Source organism: Salmo salar, chromosome ssa05, assembly GCF_905237065.1.
Source record: "Salmo salar chromosome ssa05, Ssal_v3.1, whole genome shotgun sequence".
Classification (NCBI taxonomy): domain Eukaryota; kingdom Metazoa; phylum Chordata; class Actinopteri; order Salmoniformes; family Salmonidae; genus Salmo; species Salmo salar.
Window position 1 is genome coordinate 42536125 of NC_059446.1, and position 14944 is coordinate 42551068.

Consider the following 14944-nt stretch of genomic DNA (forward strand, 5'->3'; position numbering starts at 1 on the left):
GATACAAACCTAAAGTAACTTCTATTGCCAACTATGTAAAAATGGCCTACATAAAGCCAACAAATAAAAGTTGAAAATATCCTGATGGGAAAAAATATATATAAATGACATTGGCTACTCATGGTCTGTCTGTAACGAACTTGAAACATTGTATCAACTATTAACTTGGGTCCAGCCTGAAGCTTGTGCTAGCGAACTTGCAACATTGTATAAAATATTCTGGGCCCTCAAGAGTTTCCTGCACCAGTGAGCTCGGGACAGACACAGCTGTGGAGAAGATGGAAAGCTTAAAGTTTCTTGGCGTACACATTACTGACAAACTGAAATGGATCACCCACACAGACAGAGGCTAAAGAAATTTTCCTTGTCACTTAAAACCCGCACAAATGTTTAGATGCGCAATTGAAAGCATCCTGTCGGGCTGTATCACCGCCTGGCACTGCACCGCACACAACCGCAGAGCACTCCAGAGGGTGGTGTGGTCTGCCCAACGCATTACCGGGGGCAAACTACCCGCCCTCCAGGACACCTACAGCACCTGATGTCACAGGAAGGCCAAAAAGATAATCAAGGATATCAACCACCCGAGCCACTGCCTGTTCATCCCGCTATCATCCAGAAGGCGAGGTCAGTACAGGTGCATCAAAGCTGGGACCGAGAAATTGAAAAACAGCTTTTATCTCAAGGCCATCAGAATGTTAAACAGCCATTACTAGCACATTAGAAGCTGCTGCCTATAGGCATAGACTAGGAATCACTGGCCACTTTTTAAGGAATGGAACACTAGTCACTTTAATAATGTTTACATATCTTGCATTACTCATCTAATATGTACATACTGTATTCTATACTATTCTATGGTATCTGTCGCTTAATGCTTACATATCTTGCTTTACTCATCTCATGCATGTAGTTTTTCTATACTATTCTACTGTATCTTAGTCCATTCCGCTCTGACATCGCTCGTCCATATGTACAGTTGAAGTCAGAAGTTTACATACACTTAGGTTGGAGTCATTAAAACTCATTTTTCAACCACTCCACAAATGTCTTGTTAACAAACTATAGTTTTGGCAAGTCGGTGAGGACATCTACTTTGTGCATGACACAAGTCATTTTTCCAACAATTGTTCACAGACAGATTATTTCACTTATAATTCACTATCACAATTCCAGTGGGTCAGAAGTTTACATATACTAAGTTGACTGTGCCTTAAACAGCTTGGATAATTCCAGAAAATGATGTCATGGCTTTAGAAGCTTCTGATAGGCTAATTGACATAATTTGAGTCAATCGGAGGTGTACCTGTGGATGTATTTCAAGGACTACCTTCAAACACAGTGCCTCTTTGCTTGACATCATGGGAAAATCCAAAGAAATCAGCAAAGAACTCAGAAAAACATTGTAGACCTCCACAAGTCTGGTTCATCCTTGGGAGCAATTTCCAAATGCCTGAAGGTACCACATTCATCTGTACAAACAATAGTACGCTAGTATAAACACCATGGGACCACGCAGCCGTCATAACGCTCAGGAAGGAGACGCATTCTGTCTCCTAGAGATGAACGTGCTTTGGTGCAAAAAGTGCAAATCAATCCCAGAACAACAGCAAAGGACCTTGTGAAGATGCTGGAGGAACCGGGCACAAAAGTATCTATATCCACAGTAAAACGACTCCTATATCGACATAACCTGAAAGGCCGCTCAGCAAGGAAGAAGCCACTGCTCCACAACCTCCATAAAAAAGCCAGACTACGGTTTGCAACTGCACATGGGGACAAAGATCGTACTTTTTGGAGAAATGTCCTCTGGTCCGATGAAACACAAATAGAACTGTTTGGCCATAATGACCATCGTTGTGTTTGGAGGAAAAAGGGGGAGGCTTGCAAGCCAAAGAACACCATCCCAACTGTGAAGCACGGGGTGGCAAGTGTCATGTTGTGGGGGTGCTTTGCTGCAGGAGGGACTGGTGCACTTCACAAAAAGTCAAGGAATTGGAGTGGGCGTCACAAAGCCCTGACCTCAATCCCATCGAAAATATGTGGGCAGAACTGAAAAAGCGTGTGTGAGCAAGGAGGCCTACAAACCTGACTCAGTAACACCAGCTCTGTCAGGAGGAATGGTCCAAAATTCACCCAACTTATTGTGGGATGCTTGTGGAAGGCTACCCAAAACATTTGACCCAAGTTAAACAATTTAAAAGCAATGCTACCAAATACTAATTGAGTGTATGTAAACTTCTGACCCACTGGGAATGTGATGAAAGAAATAAAAGCTGAAATAAATAATTGTTATTATTCTGACATTTCACATTCTTAAAATAAAGTGGTGATCCTAACTGACCTAAGACCGGGAATTCTTACTATGATTAAATGTCAGGAATTGTGAAAAACTAAGTTTAAATGTGTTTGGCTAAGGTGTATGTAAACTTCTGACTTCAACTGTATATAGTTTTAATTCATTTCTACTTTGATTTGTGTGTGTTGAGTATATGTTGTGTAATTTGTTAGATATTGCTTGTTAGATATTACTGCACTGTCAGAGCTAGAAGCACAAGCATTTCGCTACACCCACAATAACATCTGGTAATTATGTGTATGTGTCCAATAAGATTAGATTTTTAGGCTTTTTGCGCAACGGATAAGAAGCAGTGCTTGACTTGGGCAGGAGCTCACCGGAGCTGAGTACCGGCACCTCAAATGTTGTACTGCTTGAGCTCCTGTTCCTCTTAAAGAATATTAGCTCAAAAGTATTGTGGCGCTCCTACACCCAATATAAACAGCACTTAAATATAAAAAATGACCAGCGCCCAAAATGAGTACCGGAACCTATTTCAGTCCAAGTCAAGCACTGATAAGAAGTAATTAGGTAGGCCTATTTTTATGACGTTTCCACTGGATCAGAGCTTGACATTTTTCCCTTTCAGGCTGAGTGGTTATCAAAAGGGAGAGCGACGTTAAGGTTTTTCAAATGGCCTACATTGAGGAACTATTGTCATTCTCAATGAATGTAAAAACAGACTTTGTTTGCTTGCTGTTTGAGGTGAAGAAATGAACATTACTTTGACAAGCTCCACAGCTCATTAGTGGTGGTGCATTTAAAGTTATCAGATCCCCAAATGGGCACATTTAAATGCCTACATTTGAGCACAGGCCAGGTTGCCTATAGGCCTGTATATGTCTATGCGTAATCAGGTGCACATCCTTACGCAACATTGACAGGATCGCTCCAAACAATAGACAATGACTACATTTAAATTGACTAAACTCATAAATGGTATGAAATTAACCAAAACTTGTTTCTCTCAAGTGTAGCATTGGTTGTGCACTCTGCAAACAGTGTCCACTCCGACAATGAGAACGGTAAGACTGGAAAAATATATTGAATGCATTAACATAATCATAACCAAACAAGCATGTTAGATTAGAAATTATAGGAATTAACAGTAAATGTACTACTGGTGATATGTAATGTGGAGGTGATATACACTAACAATCAAAAGCAAACAATTCACACAATGAAGTTATGAAACAATAAATGTGCATAAATTGTTGGGAGAGAACACATTATGGAGAGAAGTGCATTGGGCTTCTTGGGCGCTGCATGGTCAACCCGACGTCTCTATTGGCAATGTTGCATTTACGATGATATGGCTCTGCAGAAGTCAGGGCATTTATACTTGCGCTTCGTAGAGCATTACAAAGCTGTTTGTTGTGAACGGAGTTGTCAAGGAAGTGAGTTTGTGTTTATACAGGACCTACCGCCCCCACCAACCGTCAACCAATTGTGTCAATGCGGAGCTATACAGAGCCCTCCGCATTGTTACAACATATGGGAGGTGCATGGCGATGCAGTACTGAGCTCAATTTGGCGCCTCCGCAATTGCGTCACACCCTCCATATGGAGCCTCCGACCACATTTTCGGATCAAGCATAAATCGGCTTTTAGTCTAGTCCTCCAAAATGGATTAGTTCACTAAGGTGTGTGTGTGTGTGTGTGTGTGTGTGTGTGTGTGTGTGTGTGTGTGTGTGTGTGTGTGTGTGTGTGTGTGTGTGTGTGTCGGGGAGCCATGGCTGAGAGGAGCTCATGAACATGCATGCATACATACATACATACATCTTAGTGAACTAATCCGTGTGTGTGTAAAAAAAGAAACGTCCCTTTTTCAGGACCCTGTCTTTCAGAGATAATTGGTAAAAATCCAAATAACTTCACAGGTCTTCGTTGTAAAGGGTTTAAACACTGTTTCCCGTGCTTGTTCAATGAACCATAAACAATTAATGAACATGCACCTGTGGAAAGGTTAAGACACTAACAGCTTACAGACGGTAGGCAATTAAGGTCACAGTTATGAAAACTTAGGACACTAAAGAGGCCTTTCTACTGACTCTGAAAAATACCAAAAAGATGCCCAGGGTCCCTGCTCATCGGCATGAAGACTGCAGATGTGGTCAGGGCAATAAATTGCAATGTCCGTACTGTGAGACGCCTAAGACAGCGCTACAGGGAGACAGGACGGACAGCTGATCGTCCTTGCAGTGGCAGACCACGTGTAACAACACCTGCACAGGATCAGTACATCCGAACATCACACCTGCGGGACAGGTACAGGATGGCAACAACAACTGCCCGAGTTACACCAGGAACGCACAATCCCTCCATCAGTGCTCAGACTGTCTGCAATAGGCTGAGAGAGGCTGGACTGAGGGCTTGTAAGCCTGTTGTAAGGCAGGTCCTCACCAGACATCACCGGCAACAACGTCCCGTATGGGCACAAACCCACCGTCACTGGACCAGACAGGACTGGCAAAAAGTGCTCTTCACTTACAGGTCACAGTTTTGTCTCACCAGGGCTGATGGTTGGATTCGCGTTTATGAGTGTTACACCGAGGCCTGTACTCTGGAGCGGGATCGATTTGGAGGTGGAGGGTCCGTCATGGTCTGGGGCGGTGTGTCACAGCATCATCTGCCTGAGCTTGTTGTCATTGCAGGCAATCTCAACGCTGTGCGTTACAGGGAAGACATCCTCCTCCCTCATGTGGTACCCTTCCTGCAGGCTCATCCTGACATGACCTTCCAGCATGATAATGCCACCTGCCATACTGCTCGTTCTGTGCGTGATTTCCTGCAAGACGGGAATATCAGTGTTCTGCCATGGCCAGCGGAGAGCCCGGATCTCAATCCCATTGAGCACGTCTGGGACCTGTTGGATCGGAGGGTGAGGGCTAGGGCCATTCCCCCCCCAGAAATGTCCGGGAACATGCAGGTGCCTTGGTGGAAGAGTGGGGTGACATCTCACAGCAAGAACTGGAAAATCTGGTGCAGTCCATGAGTTGGAGATGCACTGCAGTATTTAATGCAGCTGGTGGCCGCACCAGATACTGACTGTTACTTTTGATTTTGACGACCCCCCCCCTTGTTCAGGGACACATTATTACATTTCTGTTAGTCACATGTCTGTGGAACTTGTTCAGTTTGTCTCAGTTGTTGAATCTTATGTTCATACAAATATTTACACATCTTAAGTTTGCTGAAAATAAACGCAGTTGACAGTGAAATTGCTTTTTTACTGAGTGTGTGTGTGTCTGTTTATTTATTTCTTTATTTGCTACTGCTCGACTAAAAAGCAATCGACCTGTCGACTAATTGGGGTCAGCTCTAACACTGTATTACATAATGTTGTCTGGGTGCACAGTTTGTGCTGGTACAGCTCAGTCACAGTGTCCTGTCAGAGGTGTCATGTATGGTGATACTTAAACCTCCTAGCCTACTTCTATGAAAAGGCAGCTGTTGGAGTGGAGTTCCCCCTTCTAAAATGTTCCACGACCCTTCTCTCTCCCCTGCAGATCACTGAGCTCCTGGACGATGAGAAATTAGAGGCGTGTGAGGAGCTGCCCCAGGACGGCGAGGGCGAGGAAGGCTCCGCTTCCGAATCCCCCCAACACAGTAACACCCAGGTCACTCCCTCTTCAAGGTAAGATAAGTTGATGAATGACTTTATGAACCCCATGGGGAAATTTGTTTTGCGGCTCTGTGTATACAAAAATATATCAAGCATAGACATTTAGGAAATAAATACAAAGGGGCAGTTCATGTGCGATTTATCAATGATTCATCTGTACTACAGCTGGGCGATATGTATCGCGATAAATATTTTGCTTGATAAGAAATAACTTTTTTTATGAACAGTTACTTTACATTAGCGCCATGGCTCTATACTTTTTTCCCCAGTGCCAAGTCAGGACAACTGACACGGTAGCAAATGATTAAAAAAGTAAGATATTTCATCGAACATATCCAGGGAATGTATGTCACATTCCAACCAAGCTGCCTGCTCCACCACAGCTATGTTCTTGTATCTGGGTTAAGCCATAAAGATCTCTTACAGTATAATGTTATTGGGTCAGCTCAGCTCCCACATGAGTATTACATAATTGTAATCACAATTTCCACAAAATGCTGAGTGATAAGGCTTATTTATTATTACAGTTAAAATCAAATTTTATTGGTCACATACACACATTTAGCAGATGTTATTAAGGGTGTAGTGAAATGCTAGGTCCAACAGTGCAGTAGTATCTAACAATTCACAACATTACACACCAATCTAAAAGTAAAAGAATGGAGTTAAGAAATATATAAATATTAGGACGAGCAATGTCGGAGTGGCATTGACTAAAATACAGTAGAATAGAATACAGTATATACATATGAAATAGGTAAAGCAGTATGTAAACATTATTAAAGTGACCAGTGATTCCATGTCTCTGTATATAGGGCAGCATTCTCTAAGGTGCAGGATGAGTAACCGGGTGGTAGCCGACTAGTGATAGCAATCATGGTGGGAAATGTTCAGGGCTCTACGCTGACATTTTTTTCAAGGAGTAAATAATTTGACATTTAGGATCAAAAATAAATTGAGTGTTTTAATGATAAGAAATTACTTAAAGTTAATGAATACATGTTTTTTAGGGAAGACAAAAAAAATTCTGCTGCCACTTTCAGGGGCGGGCCGTTACCATGGTAAAGGGGCATGCCGTCTCTGTCAAACATGCGAATCACTGTTTCTTCCGTAGCAGCAGACATTTGAAGCAAACCCAACTAATATTGAAAAACGATGTAACTAGCCAACTCGACCAACTTCTACATCTGGGCTTTGGCTTTATTAATTTTTTACTATTCCCAAATGCTTTGGTTGTTGAAATAGACATTCTTACCTAACAATTTCAAAATCTACCTGCATTTGGCGGGTGTATCGTGTCTGCCATGTAAAAGCTGTGCTGATCTCCACTCTAAACGGATGAGTCTCCCTTCAAAAGTCCAGAGGTCTAGACATGAAAGATAATCTAAGTCTTTCTGTTGATCTCATCTCCTCCTCGCCTCTCTGTTAAGTTCCAGTGCACCTGCACCCACTTTGATCTCAGCAGAGCGCCAACAGGGCTATTGAGAGCTCCACCGCAGGGCCACCATACAGCAGCTAAATGTCAGACTGGTCTGGTATGACAGGCTGCTTAAATCGTATTAATGGAGAACAATTTTAGAGGATCGAGTCTGTCATTCCTTTACACAATTTTGTCTGTTTTTATGGCCACGCTCCTCCACATTCTGAGCATACTGTTCAACACAGCCATTACAGGAAGCTACACCAACCCCGCTTATACGCTACTGCTACTCTGTCCATCATATATGCATAGTCACTTTAACCATATCTACATGTACATACTACCTCAATCAACCTGACTAACCGGTGTCTGTATGTAGCCTCGCTACTTATGTAGCCTCGCTAATGTTATTTTTTTCTGTCTTTTTACTGTTGTTTTTATTTCTTTATTTACCCATTGTTCACCTAATACCTTTTTTGCACTATTGGTTAGAGCCTGTAAGTAAGCATTTCACTGTTGTATTCAGCGCACGTGACAAATAAACTTTGATTAGATTATAAGAGTATGCAGAACAATGGGGACTTAAGAGTGACTGTTTCATGAGGTACACGAGGCTGTAAAGATTCACTAGTGCAAAGTAAACAAATTACTTTCAAGATAAAGATCCCAGTCAGCCTCCAATTTAGAGCATAGGCCTCTAGATGTTCTGCTTTTGCTTAGGAACTTTTTTTTCATAGATTGTTGGTGGTGTAGCTTCCTGTTTAAATCGAAACAGAGCTATAAAGCTCTGCCTCTATCAGAGTGGGTTTGGGTGGCTCTGCCTGGCCCACTTACCCTGTATTTACCCCTTTACACTCGTGCCCATATACTGGTTGAAAATGGCACATTTTGGGCACTGATAAACGCCTACATTGGAACGCAGTGGCTACAGGGTTCGCAACTAACTTTTTTCATCACCGCCCCAGTACCGTGCCAAAGTTCAATTTCAACTGTTCCAAACTGAACTTGAACCGTCCCATATTTTAAATTAAACTTTTTTTTATTTTATGTTTTGATATGCCAGCATGGATCTAGGTCATTTGCAGTGCTTTTAAAGTAATTGGTTTATTTCGGAGACTGATTAAATACAGTCTATATTACAAAAACCTTTTTGCATCTTAATGTAAACAAACACCAATTACATTATTAATAATTATAGTTTATTAATTTGAACATGCTAACCACATGCATACAATATATTGGAGAGAAGAATTTTATTGTGAACTGATTACTGAATAAACTTAGACATTCCATTACACCACCAGCTGCCCCATTTAAACACAGCACAACAAAATACAATAAAGAATGCGTGTGTTCCCCAGCCTGACAATGCCAAAATCTACCTGCATTTGGCAAAATCTTAGTCATTCAGTTTTTTTTTACCAGCCCAAATATTTTTTGTTGTTGCTAAAATCACACCAACAAAACGCAAAAAACAGATGAGCATGCTTTGTAATGTTTCTAAAACAATACATGTAGTACTAGTAAGAAGAGTCATTTAACCAAAATATCACAGCAGCCTGTAATTTAATGCCTGTGCGCATCACTTCTAAAAATGAATCATGTCACTCTGTTCTTCACTTCCGCACACACAGCGCCAAGACAGGCAGTGTTGCGGCGCAAGGGAGAAATACATTGCACATTTTACAGTGTGCATTCGGTTTAAGTCAGGGAGATACAGCCATATTCTCAAGAATACCATAGTAGCTAGCCATAGCCTACAGACAATGCAAATGCCATAGCAACTCCCGGCACACAAAACCTCAGCTCCGGGCCGGCAGGCCGCAAACAGGCTGGAAGAGAGTCAAATGGGCATTCTAGTAGGCCTATTTGCCCAACATTGGAATGATATTCTAGTATTATACATTTATATTAACCGAAATAATTACAAATGCGATGCCTAGCCAGAAATATCATAGGTTGTCCAGGTTTCAAACAATCGTACCTTGCTTTTAATAGCCTACAGCCAAAATCCGACCATAGAAAAAAAGCGAAGATTTTCTTCTGATATGCCATTTAAACCAACATTTCTTATTCTACTGTCCAAAGGCAGTAAGGCACAATCGTATTGTTGCATCTTCAGATATTCCCTCTTTCTAAGTTTCTACCATTAGGCTGTACCAGTGGCGGTTCTAGACCATTTCAACTGGGGGGGTCCAAGCTGTGGCCAGTTGTACTGTTAGAGGGGCCAGTTACATTAGACGTTATTGTTATCATATCGTTTTCTTCACTGCATTGCAGGCAAAAGACCATGTTCATAATCATTCAACAATTTATTAGCATTTTCTGTCTAATAACAGATGTAAAAAAAGAACAATAGCAAAAATTAGTTATGTAAAAATTATTTCATACTCCACATTTAGGGGGTCCAAAATTGTTGTCACAGGGGCACACTGCCCCCCCCCCAGGTGCGTGTTTGAGAATGGTGTTCTCCCGTAATAGCGTTTTGGAACAATCACGCATATGGCTGAGATGAGGGAACATATTTGTGTACTTGTAATGTGAATTATTCATAGTGGATCAACTTTTAAGCTAAATGTTGTAATCGGTTTCATCCTCGTCTTTACGTTTAAACATTTTAGTATGGAACCACTGTTGTATGCATTTTTATATTTTCCCACAACTTTCCCAACATCCCAGACATATTTTTTTACCGTCCCCGGGACGACGGAACACCCTTAATTTCGAGCCCTGAGTGGCTGTACAGTAACATGCTGCAGTATACAGGAAGTCAGAGCTCTGGTTATGCGCTTCCCAGCGCTGTATGGGTTTTGACTGACAGTCGTTCTGAACTTGAGCACCTCGCGCAACAAGAAGTTGACCCATCCCTCCTGTTAATTTGGCAGCTTTTGCACATTTCTTGTCTGAGTGAGGGAAATACTTTAAATGAAGAGGGCTCTATGTATTTTTAAAGACGAGACGTTGAGGATTATAATAAATACTGCGTTGATGTCATACAAGCAAGCCAAACACCCTTTAGTCCAAATGTGCAATTTCCATAGAATAAAACTAATGTCATATACATTGTCAACGTTTATGATCACTATGTTTGATGTACAGTTACAAGATGACATGCTGTCACACCCTGGGTTGTTCTGAACAGAACGAGTGTGAAGAAAATTTGCTGCGTCACACGCACCTGAATGCCTCCTTTCTATGCGCATCAAAATTACTATCTGTTTCCCTGAATTGCACTGTGAAAGCCTAACACTAATGTCATATTTTATAGCTTAGCTAGCCATGTTGGCAATAGAACACGCTTTCAAATGATGCCCACCTGACCCAGATTGCGATTTAGAGTGGACCGTTTTGGGATTTCGTAAACAACACATTTTTTTGATGGCAGGGTTGTGTCAACCAAAACAACTACAGGTGTGCTTGCTCAAGTTCAACGGCGAAGGAGAACTAGGAGTACCAACAACAACAAAAAGCTAAGGTGCTTTGAGTCATAAAAGTCCATTGAAATTACTTAGGAACTGTGCACACTTTGGAGAGATGTGTGTGTGGCCACTTTGAGATCCCAGTTAGTCCCTTCACTCAAACCCTTATTTTTTTCTTATTTCTTATTTTTCTGTAAGAAACATTTAGCCCTATCCATATAGGCCAATTCTCACTAGTGTAAAGGGTTAAGGTGATTAAACCCACTAATCCCTAATCCACACAAACAGACAGCCACATGCACCACGGCAGGGGGAAATAGTCTACATGGCTAGAAAGGCTTGAGACAGTGACGCTTGAACCACTGCACATACAGTGAGCTCCAAAAGTATTGGGACAGTGACAGTTTTGGCTCTACTCCAGCACTTTGGATTTGAAATTATACAATGACTACGAGGTTAAAGTGCAGACTGTCAGCTTTAATTTGAGGGGAATTTTCATCCATATTGGGTGAACTGTTTAGAAAGCACTTTTGGTACATAGTCCCCCCATTTTCGGAGACCAAAAGTATTGGGACAAATTCACTTGTGTATTAAAGTAGTCAAAAGTTTAGTTTGGTCCCATATTCCTACCACGCAATGGTTACATCAAGCTTGTGACTACAAACTTGTTGGATGCATTTGCTGTTTGCTTTGGTTGTTTCAGATTATTTTTGCCCAATTTTAAATGAATGGTAAATAATGTATTGTCATTTTGGAGTCACTTTTATTGTAAATAAATAAGAATGGAATGTTTCTAAACACAATGTGGAGGGCCAGAGAGCAACGGAGATCAGTTCAGAGTGCAGAGCCACGCGTGTGCACATTTGTTGATATTCTTTGCTAGTTAGCGAGTTATTAGCCCACTTATAAGTATAGGTCAGCAATGGGGAGTTAGTGCTTCCTTACAAGAGCATAAAATGTGTAGGCTACATTTCAAGCTGTCTTTGAAAAGCCAGTCAGGTAAAAAGCTAATATCTTAATTAAAGGGGCAGTGTTGTATTTTGAGACAGGCTTGAATATTGTCATTCTCTGTATGCTAATAATAATACATTGTATTTTGTAAAGTGGTTTCTTGCATCATACAACACAATACAATGCAATTTACAGTCACCTATTTGGCCCATGGTGTTATAAACCAAGTAAAAAAATAATGAATTAATGTCAAGCCCTTCATAATGTAAAAACGTTTAAGTCTCATGCAATGTAGGCCTGCATTGAACACCACATATAGGCTACGGTAGACTATATCATAGAAATCAAAAGCTATTTCCATGTGAAAATGTTATGGGATTTGCTCCATTGGTTTTGTTGGTAGGCCCACATTATGCTCAAATAGCCACAATAGCCTATTGGCTACTGTCTAAAACCGTAAGGGAACAACATTCTCACGTTTACACTCACAAGACCAAACATTTGCTCTATTCCCCAAAATATTTGAGGGAACATTACGTATAAGTGAATCTTTCCCAATACGTTTGGTCCCCTAAAATGGGTGGACTAAGTACAGGAAGTTTGCACTTTAACCTCAGTCATTGTATAATTTTCAAATCCATAGTGCTAGAGTACAGAGCCAAAACAACAAAACATGTCACTGTCCCAATACGTTTGGATCTCACTGTATTTGTTACCAGTCTTTACTGGTTGTTTTCCTGCTTCGACTCCCAAACCATACACACAATAGCCTTGATTTGGTCCCCCATGGGAGTTGAAAAATAACCATGACACGCGCTTCTGGGCTATTGTTTTCCCATTGACCCTACTGCTGCAGTGTTTAACACTTTATGGTATGCCAAACAAGGACCGAGAAGGCCCTTTTCGGCTAACTTGACCTCACTCTGTGCCTCCGGTTTCTGAATCATGTCACCAAGGAGCCAGACATGAACTGTAGGGGTATATGTGCAGTGCTTTGGGAAAATATTCAGACCCCTTGATTTTTTTCCCACAATTTGTTACGTTCTGAAATTGATTAAATAGTTTTTTCCCACCTCATCAGTCTACACACAATACCCATAATGACAAAGCAAAAACATGTTTTTTGGATTTTTTTTTTTGCAAATTTATAAAAACGTCTAATTTACTTAAGTTCTCAGACCTTTTGCGCGGTACTTTGTTGAAACACTTTTGGCAGTGATTACAACCTCGAGTCTTCTTGGGTATGACACTACAAGCTTGGCACACCTGTATTTGGGGAGTTTCTCACGTTCTTCTCTGCAGATCCTCTCAAGCTCTGTCAGGTTGGATGGGGCGCATCGCTGCACGGCTATTTTCAGGTCTCTCCAGAGATGTTTGATTGGGTTCAAGTCTGGGCTCTGGCTGGGCCACTCAAGGATATTCAGAGATTTGTCCTGAAGCCACTCCTGCGTTGTCTTGGCTTTGGGTCATTGTCCTGTTGGAAAGTGAACCTTCACCCCAGTCTGAGATCCTGAGCGCTCTGGAGCAGCTTTTCATCAAGGATCGCTCTGTAATTTGCTTTGTTCATCTTTCCCTCGATCCTGATTAGTCTTCCAGTCCCTGCCGCTGAAAAACATCCCCACGGCATGATGCTGCCACCCCCATGCTTCGCTATAGGGATGGTGCCAGGTTTCCACCAGATGTGACGCTTGGTATTCAGGCCAAAGAGTTCAATCTTGGTTTCATCAGTCCAGAGAACCTTGTTTCTCATGGTCAGAGTCCTTTAGGTGCCTTTTGGCAAACTCCAAGCGGGCTGTCATGTGCCTTGTACTGAGGAGTGGCTTCTGTCTGGCCACTCTAGCAAAAAGCCCTGATTGGTGGAGTGCTGCAGAGAGAGCTCCAGAGTTCCTCTGTGGATATGGGAGAACTATGTCAGAGTGACTATCGAGTTTTTGGTCAAATCAAAATGTATTTGTCATATGCGTCGAATACAACAGTGAAATGCTTACTTCACAAGCCCTTAACCAACGATAGCAAAGGGTCTGAATAATTTTGTAAATAAGGTATTTAAAAAATGTTTTTTAATAAATTTGCCAAACTTTTGAAAAACCTCTGCTTTGTCATTATGGGGTATTGTGTGTAGATTGCTGAGGGAAAAAAAATTGTTTATTACATTTTAGAATTTGTCTGAAACGTAACAAAATATGGAAAAAGTCGAGGGGTCTGAATACTTTCCGAATGCGCTGTATGTGCTTGTCCTGGTCGTTCTGTAAATGTTAAGGGGATTTGGGTGGTGGCTGGACTTTACATTTACATTTTTGTCATTTAGCAGACACTCTTATCCAGAGCGACTTACAGGAGCAATTAGAGCTAAGTGCCTTGCTCAAGGGCACATCGGCATATTTTTTTGCCTTGTCGGCTTGGGGGATTTGAACCGGCCAAACACTTTAACTGCATGGGGGGATAGGGAGAAGCTTTGGATGACAGCTGCTGCAGAATTAGGGCCCAGTCCCAGACAGACTCATGTAGATAGAAGGGTGGAGTTGGGGCAAGCACTGAAATTAACAGAGATTAAATGGCAACCATCAGAATTGGTAGCTGCCTGTATTGCTGTGATGCCGGGGATTATGCAGTTACAGCTCTGCCTTTGATGGTATTTGTGGTATTATGTAATTTTCTAAATGTCTTAAATGTAGTTTTTTTTAAATTATTTTTAATTCTCTTGCTTATGAAATCATGACGGTAGTCATTGATCAACAATAACACTTGACTGGTCATGTACGATGTGGTTCGGTCATTGATAGGGTTGCAAAGCTACCGGTAAGTTACCGGAATCTTTTGTAATTTTGGTAATTTATACTTGAATAAAAGTATTCATATACAGTACCAGTCAAAAGTATGGACACACCTACTCATTAAAGGATTTTTCTTTATTTTTACTATTTTTACTAAGAATCATGTAGTAACCACAAAAGTGTTTAAAAAAAAATCCTAATATATTTGAGATTCTTCAAAGTAGCCACCCATTGCCTTGACAGCTTTGCACACTCGTGGCATTCTCTCAACCAGCTTCACCTGGAATGCTTTTCCAACAGTCTTGAAGGAGTTCCCACATATGCTGAGCACTTGTTGGCTGCTTTTTCTTCACTCTGCGGTCCAAGTCATCACCCAACCACCTCAATTGGGCTGAGGTCGGGGGATTGTGGATGCCA

The 14944-nt window shown here is 41.5% G+C and overlaps 1 protein-coding gene across 3 annotated transcripts in view; it reads left to right on the top strand.

Annotated features, from left to right (window-relative positions):
* LOC106604936 (protein FAM13B) overlaps positions 1 to 14944 on the top strand; it is a 75353-nt gene that overhangs the window by 40024 nt on the left and 20385 nt on the right. For all 3 annotated transcript variants that reach the window (XM_014200084.2, XM_014200085.2, XM_045718257.1), the window contains exon 7: positions 5848 to 5975. In XM_014200084.2, coding sequence (XP_014055559.1) covers positions 5848 to 5975 — 128 coding nt within the window. The remainder of the gene's footprint in view (positions 1 to 5847; positions 5976 to 14944) is intronic.